This window comes from Stenella coeruleoalba (genome assembly GCF_951394435.1).
Source record: "Stenella coeruleoalba genome assembly, chromosome: 5".
NCBI classification, from domain to species: Eukaryota; Metazoa; Chordata; class Mammalia; order Artiodactyla; family Delphinidae; genus Stenella; species Stenella coeruleoalba.
The window spans coordinates 37,844,590-37,861,682 of record NC_137150.1 but is presented as its reverse complement, the minus strand read 5'-3'; the positions used below and the strand labels follow the sequence as shown (position 1 = coordinate 37,861,682).

Here is a 17,093-nt window from a genome sequence, read left to right as displayed (position 1 = left end):
GCAAAGCGTGAATCACTCTGTGGTTACCCACAAACAAATCATCAGGCATTGAAATGTGTCCTCTTCCACTCAGAGAATAAGCCGAGTCACAACCCGTGGAGGAGGAGAAGCATGCTTTAGAAAGGCAGACTAGAGTGAATAAATCAGTCTCTATCACTTTACAGATTTGAAGTGACATAAGAATTTTTATGTAGTTTTCTAAAATAAAGAACTTAATATCTCTTAAAAGAGCTCTAGTCATCACCTTTCAGAGTAATCTTAATTTTTTATCTACCTATACAAATACATTAGGAATGAAATTTATTTTTCAGCCACAAGCTCCCCTATGTAAAAGACATATAAGTGCGTTTAGCAGCCACTGAGAATGAAGTCATCAAATACCTCATATTTTGCCTTGGATCTTAGCCCTTCCACCTTCTCAGAAACTCCACAGCGTAGATTACCCTTTCTCTCTTTTTTATTCAATGTCTCCCTCCAACTTTAACTCCCATGGGCTTTTAAACACTTTCAACTGGCTTAACGTCTCCTTTCCCTTTACCTACTGCCTCTCTCTCACCTCCTCTTGAAAGCCAAAAGAGTCCCGTCACTGCTCACTCTGAATTTCCTTGCCTCCTTCTCCTCCTGCTTCAACCCTCTCTAATCTGGCCTCTAAGCCCATTATCTCTGTGGTCATTTAAGGCCACACAGGTCCCAGGCACGGGGTATGTTCAGTCCTTGTGTCACTTACCTTAAGCAGCATTCAATTCTGTTGGCCAATTCCTCCTTCCTCAAACATTTCTCCCTTTGCCTTCTGAGACAGCACTCCTTGGGTCTCCCTCCTACTCTAGACACTCCTTCTCAGCCTCCTTTCCAGGCCCACCTTCCTCTATCCACCTATTCATTGTCAGAGCACCTCTCTTCCCCTCACTGTAACTCTCTCCTCTGTCGATCTCCAATGCTTCTGCGGCTTCAGTAACCTCTTCTATGACAAAACTCCCAAATGTGTATCTGCAGTCCAGGCCCCTCCTCTGATTGACTTCTCCCATCACCTGCTTGGTACTTCAAAGGCATCTCAAACTCAGTTCATTTAAATTAAAACTCATAAGGGTCCTGCCCTTGTCCCCTCCCCCCGCAAAAAAAAACAAACAACACTTGATTTTCTTCCAGCATTCCCCATTTCAGTAAATACAACATCACTCATTCTGATGTATCAGCCAGAGACCCACTGCCCTCTCTCCTACCCCTATCTAATCTATCACCCAGTATTGTGGATTTACCTTCTCAACTGTGCTCAACTCTGTTCACCTCTCTCCATTGCCCTAAAGCAAACTACCATCACCTCTAACCTAAAATAATGGCAATAGCCTCCTGACTGTGCTACTTGGACCTTCCAACCTCCTTCCCACATTGCAGCCAGAATGACCTCTTCGAGGCACAAATCTGATGGGACCACTCTCTGCATAAAACCTTACCATGGCTTCCCACAGCTCTTAGCTTAAAGACCAAACTCCGTATCATGTGCCTGAGAGCTTCACATGCAACATTCCCTCCCAGCCTTTCCAGCCTCATCTTGTCCCCAGTGCCATCTGCTCCTCTCTGCTCTGCCCAGAAAGAACTCCTTTCAGTTTCTTATACTCACCTCACTTCTTCCTGCCACTATGCTTTTGTATCTGCTGTTCTTCTGCTAGGAGTGCCCTTTCTCCCCTCATCACCTAGTTAATGTAGATCTTAGCTTTCCCATTACAACTCAGATTCATTGCCTTTCTATAACCTCCTGATTTATGCTAAGGTCCTCAAAGTACTTCGGAGCCTCTCCCTATAATACTTGATATACCTGTCATCTTGTTTTTTGTTGTTGTTATTCTTACATTTGGTTGGCTTTTGCATGTGATTATCTGATTAATGTCTACTTCCTGCAGTAAACAAGTTCTATGGAGGGAGTCCCCCTCATCCATCTATCCTCAGCCCCTAGCACACAGTAGGTACTCAGTAAATATCTGCCAAATAAATGAATGACCAATTTTGTATTTTCTCAAAAAATTTTTAGTAAAATTTTTCGTAGGCAAGTGGTGACAAAAAACGAATTAATGAATTCACAGTAATTCATTGTAAGAGAAACAAGGTATTCATATGATGACATTTGCAGTGTATCTTTTGTGCCAAACGTATTCTTTGTATAAACAGTATTTTCTTAAATAAGCTCTTCTCAAAAGTACTATGAGAGATCATTTTAACAGAGAGTAGTTATTGTGTGTGTATGTATGTATGTCAAATGCACACACTGTTATGGTGTATATGATACAGATAAAGCTTCCAATGCAGACATTGTAAAACTTCTATTTATTGCCAAAAGGTTTGAGGCCAAGTGTTGAACCACACCAGATGGAAATTGTGTTAAGTAATTCCACAAAATCAGTGTAGACACACCTTAGAATGCTCCTAAACACCAAGAATGTACGTGCATGCAGGTGGGACAATGCTAACGTGTGCAACTTGTACAGCCCAAACAAGGTGACCTCCTTATCACAGAGCTGGTACAAGTGTGTCAGATCTATTTTTTTCCATACAAAGAAAGCTGTACAATGTCAAGGCCGTGCCGGAAAGCACTCAGCATTTTAAACTGTCTAAAATCCTATGGTCAGGCGTTGCCAGCAGTACCTATCTATGACATCATATTAATGAGATGACAGCATGGGACCAACATGGGAAGTGTGTATGGAACCCTTTTTTATTCAAAGTTCAAGAATAAGTTTGAGCGATTCTCTCCATTCATTTCTACCACCCTGATCTTTTCCCATTGGACTCTGTCAGTCGTTACTGGGCAAGTCTGGGCCAGTCTTCTTTGATAGGTTCCCATAAGGGCACAAAGGTGACCATACTTACTGCTCAGAACTTACTGAGCAGGTTACCTGCTTGGCAAGTGGCCTTAGAATTTTTCTTTCACTGATGAAACCATAAGTAAGCCGAATTCCACAAACATTGATTCTGAACATTTTCTTCTATAACTCTATTAACTTAAGCCAAGGACATGCATGTGATCTTATACTGCTATCCAATTCTTTAATTTTATGGAAAGGTCATAACAATTTTCTTCCCACTATTGGTTTTGCAGTTTTACTATTTTGGATATTGTACGACCTATTACTGTCGTCTACCATGAGGCTACTATCATTTCCTAGAAGTTCCTGAGCTATGTTAGAATAACCTGGGGATCCTGTTAAAAACGCAGGGTCCCTCACCCTACCCCAACATTTTGCTTCAGTAGGTTTGGGGTGGTTCCTTGTAGCGTGCATTTTAAGAAGCCAGCAGGTAATTCTGATGTAGGTGGCCCTCAGAACACAGTTTGGGAAACACTGCTCTACAAGCTTATAAAAGAGTAGTTCTGAGGCTTTTTTTAGAACAATATTTCAGTGATTAATAGAAAAGCCTAGAAAGCAGACTACATTTTGATGGGTATGAAATTACTGAGAAAGGAAGCCATTCGGCACATGTGAAAGTGCCCTCAAAGGGCTGCTGTCAAAATGAGTTTGTCCTTTTTTGGGCCCCACGCATCTTGTAGAATGTTACAAAATGGAGGCTGGATGATACCGCCTCGTTTATTTACTACTGTAAGGAAATATGAGCTTCTAAAACACTGCCTGGATATTCATACGAAACATGCCATTTATTACAATCCTCAGTGATTTCAGAAACCACAGATGCTCAGCCTACTAAATGTGGCTCCTATGACCTCCTCATTTAATGATTCTATCCCTCTTTAAGCATATCCTCTGTAATTAGAGTTGGCTTTATTAGAACTGGCACACATACAAGAAAATCAGTAAAACCATAGAAGGGAATTGAAGTAAAGATGAGACTCTCAATACATAAATAATAATTCCCCACAGACTGTACAGGAGTTGTAATTCCCAGAAGCAGTCATTTCAAGGGAAAAGTTTTTAAAAGATACTTTTTCTCAGTTCTTCTTTTAAAACTAAGTATTTGAGATTGACATTTTTTCTTCCAGAATATGCCTTCTTTTGAAGGTATTTGTCTTTAACAATCAAGAAAAAATATCTAAGAATTCGAACATCACAAATTAAATTCACAACCGTCTTAATTATTCTTGTACAATGCAATATTTTCAAGACAAAAGTTGCGTAAGCCAGAAAGCATACATATAAGGAACTTCTGGGTATGGATAGAGGTCGGTACAATGTGAATAGTAGTTAACGGTGGGGGACATGTCACCACCTACTGTCATAAGAATAAGCAGGAACTCTGGAATAAAAGGGAGCGACCACCAATGATGTGGAAAAGGCTCCCAGTGCAGCCCAATCCACTATTGGATTAACTTGAATATGGCAGTCTTTGTGAACAAGTGGATCTGTTACTCAACAACAGAAGAGTTCACCTCCCTTTGGGACTCTTTGAATTGCTTGTGACACCTCAAGTTCAAAGCCTGCAGTCCTTGAACTTTAAAAGGGTTTCCTGTCTTACTCTGAATTCTCTCACTGTTCCTAACACTTTAATATAGTATAGGTTTCATTGCATCCTTAATTGGAGGGAGGGAGATGGGTTTTATCCTAAAGTCATTAGGATATGGTATTTATAAAAACCACCTGTTCATCATCACAGTAAGAGATGATGATGATTTTATGTTCATGATCATGGTCATGATCATGATGATAGTAGCTACTATTTGTTGACCCCTTATTATGTACCAGGACTTAGTTAAGCAAGGCTACTGTTAACCTTTACAGCATTTTTGTGCCTTTATTTATGGTGGTTGATGTCCACTTGGGAGTGTAGACCTAAACAGCAAAATTCGGGCTGAATTTCAGCCCCTACTCACCCCTTGGCTGAGTGTTTTTGTGCAGTGCACAGCCATTCACAGTGGCCCTGTTGTTAAGCATGACATCTTTGGAGAAGAGGTAATTGAAGCTCAGTGAAGTTAAACAACTTGTACAAGACAGGTCAGCTGTTAAAGTAACAGATTCTGGGCTTCAGCTGAGGTCTGACTCCAAAGTCACTGCCCTTACCTCATCAGCCCTAGGCCTAGGCCAGAGAAAGTCTTTGGTACAGCCCTGTATGATTTATTATAGTAAGGAGTAAACATGGCGTTCAACGCACTATGTTTAACTAAATTATAATTGGCTAAAAACATATTCACAATTGCAACAGATCTTAAAACAAGGTGGAGACCTTGAATTATTGAGCTCTTGTGCTCTTGAGATAAAGGGGTTATATGACTACAGAAATTATTATTTTTTATGATGTTATGTTACAAAGTATTAGCTTCCACTTTGCACGATGTCCAGGGATCTTCAGGATGAGTCTCTTCTTGAATCTCACATCACATCTCTTGTTTGCCAAGCCCCACCAGGTTCCATCACAAAGAATGAGTGACAGTTCCTAGAATGCATTTCATGCCCACTCTGTCGGCCTCAGCCCTTTGCATATGTTTTGGGGTTTTTTTCCAGAATATCCTTCTTCACTTCACCTTCATCACTGCTACTTGTCCTTCAGAGTTCAGCTCAGACACATTTTCTCCAAGAAGCTTTTCTGCTTCCTACACCCAGTTTAGAATAGTTGCCTCCCAGGGTGTTCCATTCTCCTTACTTCTGGCTTTCAGTTACATTCTGGCAGGAGATCAGAGGGAGGGAGCAGAGTGAGGTCTGCTTATTTATTCCCGACTCCCTCCCTGCTTGGTCACTGCAGGTTGACTGTGTCCTCAATCCACAGCCACAACTCCTGTCAGGCAGCGCTCTTGCATACAGGTCTCCTTCTGGGTCCTAACTGTTCTCTTTGCTTTCCTCTTCAGCCAGAGAGGGGTGTTATGCCTCCTCCTGGCTCCTGGCCCCAGAGTACTAAGGTGCTTTTCCTACACCTTGCCCACATCTGTGTAAGTAGTCCCTTTATCAACTGCCCTCAGTTGCCCAGCTTGAGGTGCCCCCGTTTCCTGCTGCAGCCATGCCTGATCCATAGCAGATCCCATCTGGGGTCTGTGAGGCTTCATGTCTGTGCTAGCTGGACCTTCGCGGGCTCTAGGCCCCTCCTTGGTCCTTAAGAAAAGCAAGGTCCTTTCTAATGGGATTTCAGAAGAACTTTCAAATGAAGTCCAATATGGCCTCCCCATGACTATTTGATACCCAATCTCTTTCCTGGATCTTACACCAAAAAGTCTTGAGTCGCCTGCCGATCCCCCACCTTCAGCTCATGACTTTGACCAAAGTGACTGCTTTACTTGCAAAAGAAGTGAACTTGCTTCTGAGTTCATTGATTCTTCCAGCTTCTTTAAGTTTTTTTCTTTTCATGCACTTTCCCTCACGTCCCACTTGTTACCTCAGGTCTTCTCTGTACTCCTCCTAGAAGTTCCTCTCTCCCTTCTTCAGCGGGGGCCCAGCCCCCATGTCACCCTCTCCCAGCTGGAAGAATTTCCTTTCTTTGAGTTCTGTAATGCTTGGCTTTTACTTCTGCAGGGGCACTTGCCAAACTCTACACTGAGTTGTCAAATTCGTAAAATGCTTTATCTCCCCACAAGATGATAAACTCAAGCTCTCTCTGAGCTGGGCTTTATGACCCCCTCAGATCCAAACACAGTGCCTTACAGCTTATCTGTGCTCAAAATTATGTGTGAGATGACTGGATATCGTTGGTAGATCAACAGAGGAATATTCTTTCTTGCTTTAAGGTATCTGGTCTGATATTATTTCACTCTTATTCACCAACTTTGTGTTGAGTAAGACTAACACCTTCAAATTTTATCTTTTATCAACATAAATATTTTCAACTCTTGGTGCACAAAAGGAATACAATTAATATATGACCATTTGTATTAGCATTCTAAAAGACTTTTAAGTTGATAAACACGGTAATAGTTTGGGTTCCAATTGCACTAGAGAATTCAGTTTAATATTCCATAGTTTTTTCAGCCAACTGATAATTTAAAAAAGGAACAGATTCTGGTTGGTAAAGAATGTCTTAGCCAAATTGTGGTGCTTTGAATGAAATTATGTGTTAATTGGCAAGAGAGAAAATATTTAAATATCCTTTATGCATTATGTGCAAACAAGATAGTTTTAGACACACAATCATTCCCTCATAGGCTCATTCCACATGTTATTTTTCAAGTGGAATATGATCATCCTTAGAAAGAATTAGTTCCCTGTTTTGACCATGAAGAAACTGCAATATCATATGAGAATTATTGCTTACCAGGACATGCTATGGGCAATAGGCCTATTAAAAGGACACATGGCCAGTCACGCATAAACCAGACATAATTATAAAAAAAAATTTTTTTAGGACCTGGGATAGCCACTGGAAAAAAATTTAAGTCTTTTTTTTGCCTTTTGAAACTATTTTTAAATTAATCCTACAGCTACAGATAGCCTGACTTTTACATATTATCTGAAGCCGACTCTGATGCCTAAATTAAGGCCCTAACATGCAGCTAGTTTAAAGTGCTGCTAACATTTCCTTCCTAAAATCCTTTCCGTGGACTTTTCCCCTGGGATCCACTTTCACTGGGCTACAGTGAAAAGTCTTCACTTAGCAGCATTTCATCCTTTTGTTCTCCAGTAAGCCTATCATTTTCTCTGGAGTCTCTCACAGTCATTGTGGGCATGTGGGTATGTGGGTATGATATCCCAGCCACTCCATGTCTCAAACAATTCCCTTGACTATTTTGCGAAGTGCGACTTCTGTCACATACACTTAAAGTGAACCATTTGGACCTGCCTTGAGATTTGGATCTGTGTTGAGGAGAAGTTCTTGTAGCTAATTCCCTATGTCAGATCTAGAAGGACACACGTGCTTAAATATTACCTAAACCAATAGTGATTTCAAATCAGCTCAGGTATCATGACTATTTCAAATGTTTCTTTGAGTAAATATGGGAGAAAGACTGGAAAAATATTCTGTTATTAAATGACATTGCAGGGGCTTCCCTGGTGGCGCAGTGGTTGAGAATCTGCCTGCCAATTCAGGGGACACGGGTTCGAGACCTGGTCTGGGAAGATCCCACATGCCGCGGAGCAACTAGGCCCGTGAGCCACAACTACTGAGCCTGCGCATCTGGAGCCTGTGCTCTGCAACAAGAGAGGCCGCGACAGTGAGAGGCCCGCGCACCGCGATGAAGAGTGGCCCCCGCTTGCCACAACTAGAGAAAGCCCTTGCACAGAAACGAAGACCCAACACAGCCAAAAATAAATAAATTTATAAAGAAAAAAAAATGACATTGCATTATATTAAATCATCTTACCATTAAAAATGGCAAGACAGCAATGTGGTTACAAAAGGTGAAGTACATTCTTTAATAAAAGAGGGAGGAAGGGGTAGTAGTTCTTTGCTACTCACCTAGTGTCCTCACATAAATCTCTTTATTTTGATTTTTGATCTCTCAACATCCTTGTAAAGCAGGTGGGAGCGATTATTATTTCCTCTTTGCTGAGCAGAAATCAGTGGTTAAGAGGACTCGAATCTAACTCTTCTGAATTGTTATTCAAAAATCCTTCAACATTACAATTAGATCAGCATTTTTTTCTAATTTGAAAGCATAGGAAATGAGTGTTTTAGAATAAAATTAATCCTAGTTTTGGCTTGGGTTTTTCCTTGTTGTTACTTAGTTGCTTGTTAGTTTGTTTTCTCCTCTTGGAACTCCGTTGGACCTTCCCTTCCTCCTCCCAAACAGGCTGCTGTACTCTTCATGACTCAACAGCACGTGTTAGCAGACATTCATGGAACCCCTAGCCCAGGACGACACTGTGAGCACATGGCAAGCAGGCTGTCCCTGCCCTCTAGGACCAGTAGCACGTGGGGAAGACATGGTGTCCTAAGTGCTTTACCTGCTGCACAAAGGAAGCAAGCACTGTGTTTATGGAAAATTTAAATTTGCAAAGAGCATACTAGCTTTAAGAAAGCTCTAAATCAGATGATTCCTAGTAAAGCAAAGCAGAACACTGAGATAATTTTCTTGACATTGATTGTCAATGATTCTTGAGTGACTGCTTTCCATACCCTCTATGCTATACCTAGTACTAGCCACCGTGGAGCATCGCAGAAAATGGGGTACACTTCTCATCACTGAAGCCTCAGATTAAATGCCACCTCAAATATGCAAGCTCTTTCCTGACCACTTAAATGCATGTGCACCAACCCCCAAGTTACTCACTCTCTATTCTATCTTCATCATAACCCTATCACTATCTAACAATATATTTCATATGTTGTTTCAGTTATTAGCCTTAATTTGGGATTGACAATGGAACATCCAATTGACTAGTCATCAGACAAGAAGGGAAAAAAGCTAGATTAACTTTAATAGAACTTTGTTTATAAAAACTATACATTGCATTATTCTTAACCCAACAGTGCTGTTAAGGTAGACAAATCCCCTGTCTGAGGTAATTTTTTTACCTACGTTAGATAAGAGAAATGGTAGATGGGAAGGATAGGTTGTGTTCATATGGTTAAAGAGGTACTGTCCAAATTTCATAGTGGTGAACAAATTTCATCACTTTCAAGGTGCTATGAAAATTGAACATTAATGTATATAAATAAATATTGTCATACTCCCCAGAAATCAGATGCTTTCACATGATTTTGAAATTTGAAGAGTGAATCTTATGTAGTTGGTAAAACAAATGGAATTCTTCAGTTCAACATTTAAACTTCTGACATTGTAACCGGACTTCTAATTCTATGGTTATGTGTAATCATACACACTCTACTTCAGTGTAAAATGAATCCATTCATTCACTCATTCGACAAAAATTTATAGACTCCATACTAGGTTAGATGCCTGATGTAACAATAGTGAACAAAGCAAAGACCCTGCCCTCATGGAGCTTTCAGTTGAATGGGAAAGAAAGACATTAATAAGGTAAATACCAATAATCATCTACGAATGATGATACCTGATAGAAAAGAAACACGCCAGTTGCTTTGAGAACGTGTAGAAGACAAAGTCACTCGAGTCTGGGTTTGGGAAAGGTCTCCCAGAGGAAGCAACGTTTGAGTTGAAACATGAAACGATCAGTTTTTAACTAGGTGAAGATTCAAATATGGACAGTGGAGACAGAGTGTGTGTGTACCAGAGTGGAAAAATCATGTTCAAAAGAGGTAAGTTTGCCTTTGCATCTGTTAAGGATTCAGAAAAACACATCTTTTGGAGCACTACATTGACTTTTGCTGCCAAATAGCTAAGTATACTTGGTTTATGATTATTTATAAAGTTATATTTCTAAGCAGTTCACGTGAACAGAATACCATGAAACAAAGGAGTTAGGAAGCACAGAAAGCTGAATGTCTGGATGAACCTTACAAAACTGCTAACCAGGGCTTCCTTGGTGGCGCAGTGGTTGAGAGTCCGCCTGCCATTACAGGGCACACAGGTTCGTGCCCCGGTCCGGGAGGATCCCACGTGCTGCGGAGCTGCTGGGCCCGTGAACCATGGCCGCTGGGCCTGCGCGTCCGGAGCCTGTGCTCCGCAGCGGGAGGGGCCACAACAGTGAGAGGCCCGCATACCAAAAAAACAAACAAACAAACAAAAAAAACTGCTAACCAAATGCTCTTTTCGTGAACTATGTTCCTTTTGCAAATCTCAATGAGGGCTTTCAACACTTTTCCATTATCATATCTAAATTGTGCATTCTTTTAGGGACAAAGGGGGAAGGTTAACCAAATTAATAATTGGTTAGCCCACTATCCAAATGTACTTACTGGGTCTGGTTCACTGTACAATTCTGACTTTTGATCACTTGCCAAATAAATAATGGAAAATAAATGCCTTGATCGTTCTGTTACCTTCAACAGTTGTAAATCAAGATGGCCAGCCTCTCATAGAAGGAAAACTTAAAGAGAAGCAAGTCAGATGGAAGTTCATCAAAAGGTGGAAAACTCGCTATTTTACACTGGCTGGAAATCAACTTCTGTTTCAAAAAGGAAAGTCTGTAAGTACCCCTACCATCTTTTACACTTGCATTTTTAAGGTCTTGATCTCTGCCAGCTAGGCATTTTGTCTTGAGTTAAAAGGCCAATAATGTTTTCCTTCTCCATTTTACAGTGTCATTTTATTATATATGCCCCTTTGACCGTCTACTCTGTTCATTCCTGTGTTAGTTGGTTCACTGTACCTCTTCAGTTTATTACGGGAGGGTTTTTTGGTTAACTTAAGTTTTAGAAGACGAACCACAGAAGGTGTACCCGGGGATCTCGACTTGAATACCGTACCTTCTGTTTCCTTGTGGATCACCTAAATAAATGTGTGGCTTATGACATTGACTCTGACTTCTTTTAGGATTGAAGGTTATATTTGGAGGTAGGGACCTGACGAAGGAGACAGTAGGCAGGGAGGAAGAAAAAAAGGCTGATTTATTTTAAGTACTTTTTGTAGTCAACCAAATTCAATTCTGATTAGGGAAAAATATTACTATCTTTCTTTCATTTAATATTCAGTTAATGAATAGAATAGAATTCTGAAAGAATTAATAAATATTCATTTAATATAATTTTCAATCTGAAGTAGGATGCTCAGTAAATATTCATATTCTGAATTTTCAGTGGGAAACTTGTGAAATAATATTCTATTGCAATCAACAATGCAAAGTTATCCCTTTCTTTTCAAATCAGTTTTATTTATCATTAAACTCTACTCATTACAGATCAGGGAGCATGAAATTTTGACCTACTTCTTGACCATTTTGAGATATAATAATAATAACTTATCAGAGCTTATCACATGCCACACTGGATTGCCTCTATCTATCTTCGGAACAATCCTTTGAGGACAACACTATTGTTATTGCCATTTTATAGATGGAGAAACTGAGGCACAAAGAGACTGATAGGCTTGTCCAAGGTTAGAGCCAGTAAGGTGAGAAAGGGTAAAACTGGAGTTAGGCTCAGGCAATGTGACACCAAAGCATGTTCTTAAATGGGTACACTGTCCAGCTTCCCATGTACACTTAAAATACAGGGTCAGAGGCAAACCAAACTGTGTCTGAATTAATTAATGAGAGTGTTAAATTACTTAAAAATTACATTTCACTAAGAGCACATGCACTGTATCTTTGGAGTGCTCGTTACAAAATTTATTTGAACTTACTACTCAACAGGAATCAAGTATGGTGTATCTGGATTATGACAAATTCTGATCAACGCTCTTTTAGTTAATAAGACTTCACATTAACTTTTTGAATGAAAAAGAACATTTTGGTGACATCTATTTTGAACTCATGTTACTTTCTTCATCTGTGTGTTTTATAAAATATACAGATGGGCTGAAGGTCTTTTTAAATGGGAAGTATAATGGTGTGTTCAATTCGAAAAGTTATTGGCGGTTTAAGGAAACATTTTTTTAGCATAAGTTCACACTGAAGCATTTTTAAAGTGTTTAAAATGACCATTTGAATTTCCTGTCTTTATTAAAGAAATCAGAATAGAAGTTAAGATGTAGTGATTTTTCAGATCCCTCTTATGCATTAACAAAGTAGAGTTAGTGCATAAGAATGTTTTCCCTGAACTCAAATAATGACCTTTATACTTCTTGATTCGGAGCTTTTTAATAAAGTTTAGAGAATAAGCTATTGTATAATTGGCTAACTTATTTGACATCTTTATCAGGAAATAATGGTTTGACATTCCAGAAATATGACAGAACATTTGGCTCAAATATTAGGAAATAATATAATATAGCATGAAGACCACAGCAAAATCCCTCTCATCCCCAGGGAGACAGTAACCATGCAGTGGTCAGCAGTCCAGCTGAAGCTTCAGCCACATCATAAAGGGATTTTCTTGTAAATGAGGAAAATGTGCATTTTAAAGTAAGAACTAAAAGACTATAGTGTCTTATTTTTCACTTTTTTTTTTGGCTGCACTGGGTCTTCGTTGCTGTGCACAGTCTTTCTCTAGTTGCGGTGAGCGGGGGCTACTCTTCGTTGCAGTGTGTGGGCTTCTCATTGCAGTGGCTTCTCTTGTTGCAGAGCATGGGCTCTAAGCACGCGGGCTTCAGTAGTTGTGGTGCGTGAGCTTGGTAGTTGTGGCTGAGTAATAGTCCATTGTATATATGTACCACATCTTCCTTATCCATTCATCTGTTGATGGACATTTAGGTTGTTTCCATGTCTTGGCTATTGTGAATAGTGCTGCTATGAACATAGAGTTGCATGTATCTTTATGAATTACAGTTTTGTCCAGATATATGCCCAGGAGTGGGATTGCTGAATCATACGGTAATTCTATTTTTAGTTTTCTGAGGAATATCCGTACTGTTTCCACAGTGGCTGCACCAACTTACATTCCCACCAACAGTGTAGGAGGGTTCCCTTTTCTCCACACCCTCTCCAGCATTTTGTTATTTGTAGACTTTTTAATGATGGCCATTCCGACTGGTGTGAGGTGGTACCTTATTACAGTTTTGATTTGCATTTCTCTAATAATTAGCGATGTTGAGCATCTTTCCATGTGCCTATTGGCCATCTGTATTTTTTCTTTGGAGAAATGTCTATTTAGGTCTTCCGCCCATTTTTCCATTGGGTTGTTTGTTTTTTTGTTGTTGAGTTGTATGAGCTGTATGCATATTTTGGAAATTAAGCCCTTGTCAGCTGCATCATTTGCAAATATTTTATCCCATTCTGCAGTTTGTCTTTTCGTTTTGTTTATGGTTTATTTTTCTGTGCAAAAACTTGTAAGTTTGATTAGGTTTCATTTGTTTACTTTGTTTTTACTTCTATTGCCTTGGGAGACTGACCTAAGAAAACATTGGTACTATTTATGTCAGAGAATGTTTTGCCTATGGTCTCTTCTAAGAGGTCTATGGTGTCATGTCTTATGTTTAAGTCTTTACTCAATTTTGAGTTTATTTTTGTGTGTGGTATGAGGGTGTGTTCTAACTTCATTGACTTACATGCAGCTGTCCAACTTTCCCAACACCACTTTCTGAAGAGACTGTCTTTTTCCCATTGTATATTCTTGCCTCCTTTGTTCAAGATTAATTAACCATAGGTGGGTTTATTTCTGGACTCTCTCTTCTGCTGACATCAGTATTTTGAATTACTCTTTTTGTTTGATGCTCCTGAGATTTTTCCAAGGTGGACAATACACCATAGAAAGTTTAGGACGAGTGAAAAAGATGCCTTTCCACTGCAAAGTGAGAGAAGGGTGATTGTGAAAGGGAGATGGGAAAGGAGGGTAGGCAAGATTCTCAAACACAGGTACATTCTCCAGTGGACAGAATGGGCTCAGGAATATTAAAGACCTGAAATTGCTTTAAAGAAGTATCTGACTCCTTAAAAATATTCATGCTAGCCTATCATGATGACTCTGGTGTTAGAGAGATCCTTAAGCATCTGCTTTAATGCAAAGAAAATGTAACATCATTAAATATTCCTTCCCTTAATGTTTGTGGACAAATCATGCTTCCAAAGCTCAAGAGAGTTTCAAAAACAGTTTCATCGACTTAAACATTGGAACCCTGTTTGTTCAATTAATACCTCTTTCTCAGAGGTAACACAAAAGAAAATTAAATGTCAAGCCTGTAAAATTATCTCAGATTCTGAGTTAATATTACGCCAAATTGTACTGCTGCATTTTGCTCTATTAATGCAGTGTTAATGTCAGTAGAAAATGACATAAAGTCAAAGAAATATGAATCAAGCATTTTTCCCAATCCCACTGTATAATAATTTTCTATAAATTGGCTATTTTGTTTCAACCCTAGATAGTACAACAAAAAGCCAGTTGCTCACTCCTTCATTTGCTCTAATGACTCTTTGAGGCTTTAGCACCCAAAATAACAAAGGTCTTAAGCCACGTGAAGTGAAAGGATTCTGATCCTCTTAGAAAATTCTCCAGGAGCCAGAGATCTTTCCATGCTGTTGAAAGCTAGCTCATGTTCTTTCCTTCCCATGCATTTCAGAAAGATGATCCTGATGACTCACCAATAGAACTCAGCAAAGTACAGAGTGTGAAAGTTGTGGCCAAGAAACGCAGGGACCGCTCTCTCCCTCGGGCTTTCGAAATCTTCACAGACAATAAAAGCTATGTTTTCAAGGCCAAGGATGAGAAGAATGCAGAAGAGTGGCTCCAGTGCATCAATGTGGCAGTTGCCCAAGCAAAAGAGAGGGAAAGTAGGGAAGTAACCACATATCTGTAGGGATTTGCAAGCCGACCTCACACCAGTTGTATACAATGGGCATTGCACTGTCATTGCCAATGTCAGGAAAAAGAGATAAATTCACCATGTCATGCTGTTTTTTTATTAAATACCAATGGAGCAGTTTTCCCCAAGAATCAGGACCTAAAAGTGGCAAGATCCTGAGTACATTTCAGATCCACATGGCATTTGCATTAACTCCAGAACAGCTGTGTGAGGCATATGGGAAAAGGAGCTACAGATGGTATGAAGCCAGAAAGGGGAGAGTAGGGATCTAGAAACTTCCATAGACATGTTATTGTACATTGTAAGAAAACAACTTTAAAAGATACCTGAACTACCTATCCTAAGGGAAGATTATGTACTTCTGATGAAAAATAATCTGTCAAAAGTATTAAAAGAAGGGGCTTCCCTGGTGGCGCAGTGGTTGAGAGTCTGCCTGCCGATGCAGGGGACACGGGTTCGAGTCCCGGTCCGGGAAGATCCCACATGCCGCGGAGCGGCTGGGCCCGTGAGCCATGGCCGCTGAGCCTGTGCGTCCGAAGCCTGTGCTCCGCAACAGGAGAGGCCACAAGAGTGAGAGGCCCGCGTACCACAAAAAAAAAAAAAAAAAAAAAAAGTATTAAAAGAAAAAAAAACCTACAAGGAAAAGTCAAATAGATGAACACTGAGGAAAACCATATAACTTACTTACGGAAATATAATTACATTTATCCTCTCCTAATACAAGTGAGGCTAACACTTTGTAAAATGGTTCTCAAGTTAAGCCAATTATGTAATTAAATGTCCTTCAAACTCCTTATTTGATTATTCCTTTTAGGTTCATATAATATGATCTAAAGTTTAGATACTTGGATATTTCTCCTGCCCAAGGCAGTAAGTATAAGCCAGGGTAAGCACAGAAAACCATTTTCCCATCTTCAAAATATGTGTCATTTCCATTAAACTTTGAGATTTTAAAGTTCTATACGTTTCTTCTTTGTATTCAGCACTTTAATATCTCCAAATTACAAACATTTATTGGTTTTTGCCATTACCCATAATTTAAAAAAAATTAAGCTGTAGTAGGCAGAATTCTAGAATGACTTCCAGTGACCCAAACCCTGGTATAACCTCCTCACCCTGAGTGTGGTGGGACCTATAACTTGCTTCTAACTAATAGAATATGGCAAAAGGGATAGGATAGTCTCTACCATGATTATGTTACATTACGTGGCAAAGATGAAGGAAATTTTCCAGATATAATTAAGGTCCTTAATCAGCTGACTTTGAGTTAATTGAGAGGATATGATCCTGGGTGGGCCTGACCTAATCAGTTGAGCCCTTTGAAAGAGGGTGAGCAAGTCAGAGTCTCTCCCACTGGCCTTGAATAAGCTGCCACAAGTTCTACAGCTTCAAGGAAATGAACTTTGCCACAATCAGTGAGCCGCTTGGAAGAGGATCCTGAGCCTCAGATAAAGCCCATTCCCAGCCAACACCTTGACTGCAGCTTTGTGAAACCTTGAGCAGAGGACCCAGCTAAGCCATGCTTGGACACCTGATCCATGGATACTTTGAGATAATAAACAAGTGCTGTTCTAAGCTGTTAAGTGTGTGGTCATTTGTTACATAGCAATAGATAACTAATACAAAAGCTTACTTGTAATGCGCATACAGGTTAATTTTTTCTTTGAAATTTATTAAACATAGTCTAGTGTAGAAACGTGGAGAAGGATTATAAGTGGTCAATACCCTGAATTCTACCCTGACTCTACTGCTAACTCACTAGGATAGGAGATATAAAAGAAACCAAGTTTGGGGAAGGAAACAATTCAATTTTAAGTTTTAACATAAAGTTTGAGAGTATTGTGAATCGTAGAAGTTCTTAGAAGTTGGAAATAGAATTTGGAACGTGAAAATTGGGCCTCATCATATAAATAGATGGTTGCTGAAAATGTGAGATAAGATGGAATTACTCAGGGAGAATATGACAAAA

The 17,093-nt window shown here is 39.7% G+C and overlaps 1 protein-coding gene across 15 annotated transcripts in view; it reads left to right on the top strand.

Annotated features, from left to right (window-relative positions):
- Positions 1-17,093, top strand: part of VEPH1 (ventricular zone expressed PH domain containing 1) — a 713,106-nt gene that overhangs the window by 685,694 nt on the left and 10,319 nt on the right. For 14 of the 15 annotated variants that reach the window (XM_079923366.1, XM_079923362.1, XM_079923365.1 and 11 more), the window contains 2 exons: positions 10,777-10,913; positions 14,882-16,639. In XM_079923366.1, the coding sequence (XP_079779492.1) occupies positions 10,777-10,913; positions 14,882-15,118 (374 nt within the window). In that variant the 3' untranslated portion in view covers positions 15,119-16,639. Of the gene's footprint in view, positions 1-10,776; positions 10,914-14,881; positions 16,640-17,093 lie in introns of those variants that run through there. The other variant, XM_079923356.1, reaches the window with a different exon arrangement.